This window comes from Nannospalax galili, unplaced genomic scaffold, assembly GCF_000622305.1.
Source record: "Nannospalax galili isolate Female #2095 unplaced genomic scaffold, S.galili_v1.0 scaffold1049, whole genome shotgun sequence".
Classification (NCBI taxonomy): Eukaryota; Metazoa; Chordata; class Mammalia; order Rodentia; family Spalacidae; genus Nannospalax; species Nannospalax galili.
This window is the reverse complement of record NW_008358636.1, coordinates 266,760-269,204: the sequence shown is the minus strand read 5'-3', so window position 1 is coordinate 269,204 and position 2,445 is coordinate 266,760. Positions and strand designations below refer to the sequence as shown.

Here is a 2,445-nt window from a genome sequence, read left to right as displayed (position 1 = left end):
GGCTTTATTTACAGTACCACACATGAGTTGTGTCCCATTGAGTGAGCTTTTAGTCCAATTAGGTAGCTGTTCATTGCTCCCAAGATAAAAGTGCCACCACTGCACCAAGGTTGTTGGTTGTTTAGTCTTGAAGTTGGGGTTAGACCATTGATTGGTGTTCTCCTTTAGCACCTTGCATAGTGCTTTCCAAAGCTCTGAGAGCTAGCCTTCAGGGGAAGTGGCTTCCAGGTCAGTTCCAGCTCTACTGCTCCAAATCCTGTGTCCAAAGTATGTTCTGTCTTCAGCAGTAGGGTCTTAACTTCAAGTTCTTGGAGGCGATCAAGGGTTGTGGCAATAGCCTGAGTAATTTTGGGAGTCTCTTGGACCACCCTGGCCAAGAACTCAAAGGAAGTTTTCTCCTGTCTGGCACTGTTTCTCCCTATGTAGCCTTTAGCTATATGCATGGACTCATGTAGAGGTACATTGACCCTTTTAATCTTTGGTTATACTTTCATTTTGGGTGTTTAAGACGACTGTTAGACTAATATGATTCCCTCTGGTTTTTTTAAAACTAGCTCTCTCTCTCTCTCTCTCTCTCTCTCTCTCTCTCTCTGTCTAACCCTTCTTTTATAATGCCTTTCTTTATAAATTTTAGTTCCTCTTCCCAACCTTACAGAGTAATTCATGTAGCTTTCTCGTGTACTAACTGTTGAAGAGTTTTCACTCTGAGGCACAATTCCTTTCAACAACACTAACATGGTGGTTAGATAAGCCCCCTGATATCATCAGTTCCGTCCATCCTTGATTATACATATACATACATTGCAAAGTAACCTGAGTTTCTTGGAATTGTCAACATCTGAGGATGGTAAAATTTGGAAATAAAGAGTATCTAGCTACAAATGACAGGAACATCAAGGTTTAGAAATTGGTTGTTACTAAATTGTCCCAATACTGGTAAAATCTCAATTGTAAAAACAAACTATGAGAAATGAGAAGAGTGATGATTTGTTGAAGCAGCAATAGGATTCTGTTAAGTGATTGCATATTCACCGAAGATTTACTGTACAGGTGTGCATTCTGGCTGTATCTAGACAGAGGTCACTCTGTCTCGAGTATATATGTATTCTGTATGCTGGTGACCTTCCCTTTAATTTTGATAATAACTCATTCCAGCACCAAATTTGTTGGGTTTATCAGAATCTCATATATTGTGCGATGTTAGTCTGTTGTGTTCTAACTGCATCCTTTATTATGCATATGATATGCACTTGAAGAAACAGACCCTCAAAGAGACAGAAATCTGATTACAGTAACTATGAACCTGGAAAGAAAAAAGAATTGGCCTCTCAAAACACCATTACTTACACCTTTTAAATGATAAAAAGAAAAGGACCATATATGCAGTTTTGTCTCTGAGCAAAGAATGGGTCGATATGCACACAGCCCATTAAGGGTCTTGCACACAGTTAACTGTCTATGATCTTTAGGTTCTTTATCATTGACAAAAATTTTATGTTGGCTTACGAGAGAACATACTTTGAATACAGATTTCCTATGCTGTAATATTGAGTCTATCTGTTGCCTGCTGTGGGATTTTAATCAAAGTACTATACCGTTAGTGTCCTACTTTGACTTTGTATTACATGCCCTGTATGATGGCTGTAAGGATAGCTAAATGAATATAGGAAAAGTACATATAACCCAGTAGTCCCCCCTGTCCAAAGAGGATCCATTCCAAGATCCCAACTAGATGCCTGAAACTATGCCTGAAAAGTCTGCTTTTCCTATAAGTATGTACCAATGCAAAGATGAAATTTACAAAGAAGTCACATTAAGACTTATGAGCAATTGCGATAATAATGAAATAAAGCCCCTACAACAAGACACTGCAATTAAACTTACTTAAGTGTATATATTACTATTACTAGAATATCCATTTAGTAATTTTGGTCTATTATTATCTGGGCATGATATAAACCATGGAAAGTGAGACAGCCAATACAGGGAACTAATGAAAAATGGACTTGCTCTGGTTTGAATGTAGAATGTCCTCCACAGACTTATGAACACTTGATCCCCAGTTGAATAACTTTTGGCAGGGGTCATGGAAAACTGCAGTATGAAGCCTAACTAGAGAATGTGGATCTCTAGAAGAAAGGCTGTGAAGTGTGGAGCCTAGCCCCATGACTTATGCCATCTCTACTTACTGATCTATCTAGATGTGAGCACAGAAGCTTCACACTTTCAAACCAATAGTCACGAACAATCTCCATGGCCTTTGCTTCCCCATCATGATGGACATATGCCCAAACCATGAAACAAAAGAAAGCCTTCGTCCCTTAATTTGTTCGTCAGATATGTGGTCACAGCAACAAGAAAATAACTCATACTGTATACATACATAGTTAAATTTATTGTTATCCATTTCGTTTTCTAATTGCTCTAATTTAAAATAATAACAAA

General features: G+C 38.2%; 1 protein-coding gene and 1 pseudogene across 1 annotated transcript in view; both read left to right on the top strand.

Annotated features, from left to right (window-relative positions):
* The window catches only part of LOC103724796, a 98,391-nt pseudogene that overhangs the window by 47,268 nt on the left and 48,678 nt on the right, over positions 1-2,445 (top strand).
* LOC103724794 (cationic trypsin-3-like) overlaps positions 1,962-2,445 on the top strand; it is a 4,539-nt gene continuing 4,055 nt past the window's right edge. The window contains exon 1 of the mRNA XM_029558085.1: positions 1,962-1,968. Coding sequence (XP_029413945.1) covers positions 1,962-1,968 — 7 coding nt within the window. The remainder of the gene's footprint in view (positions 1,969-2,445) is intronic.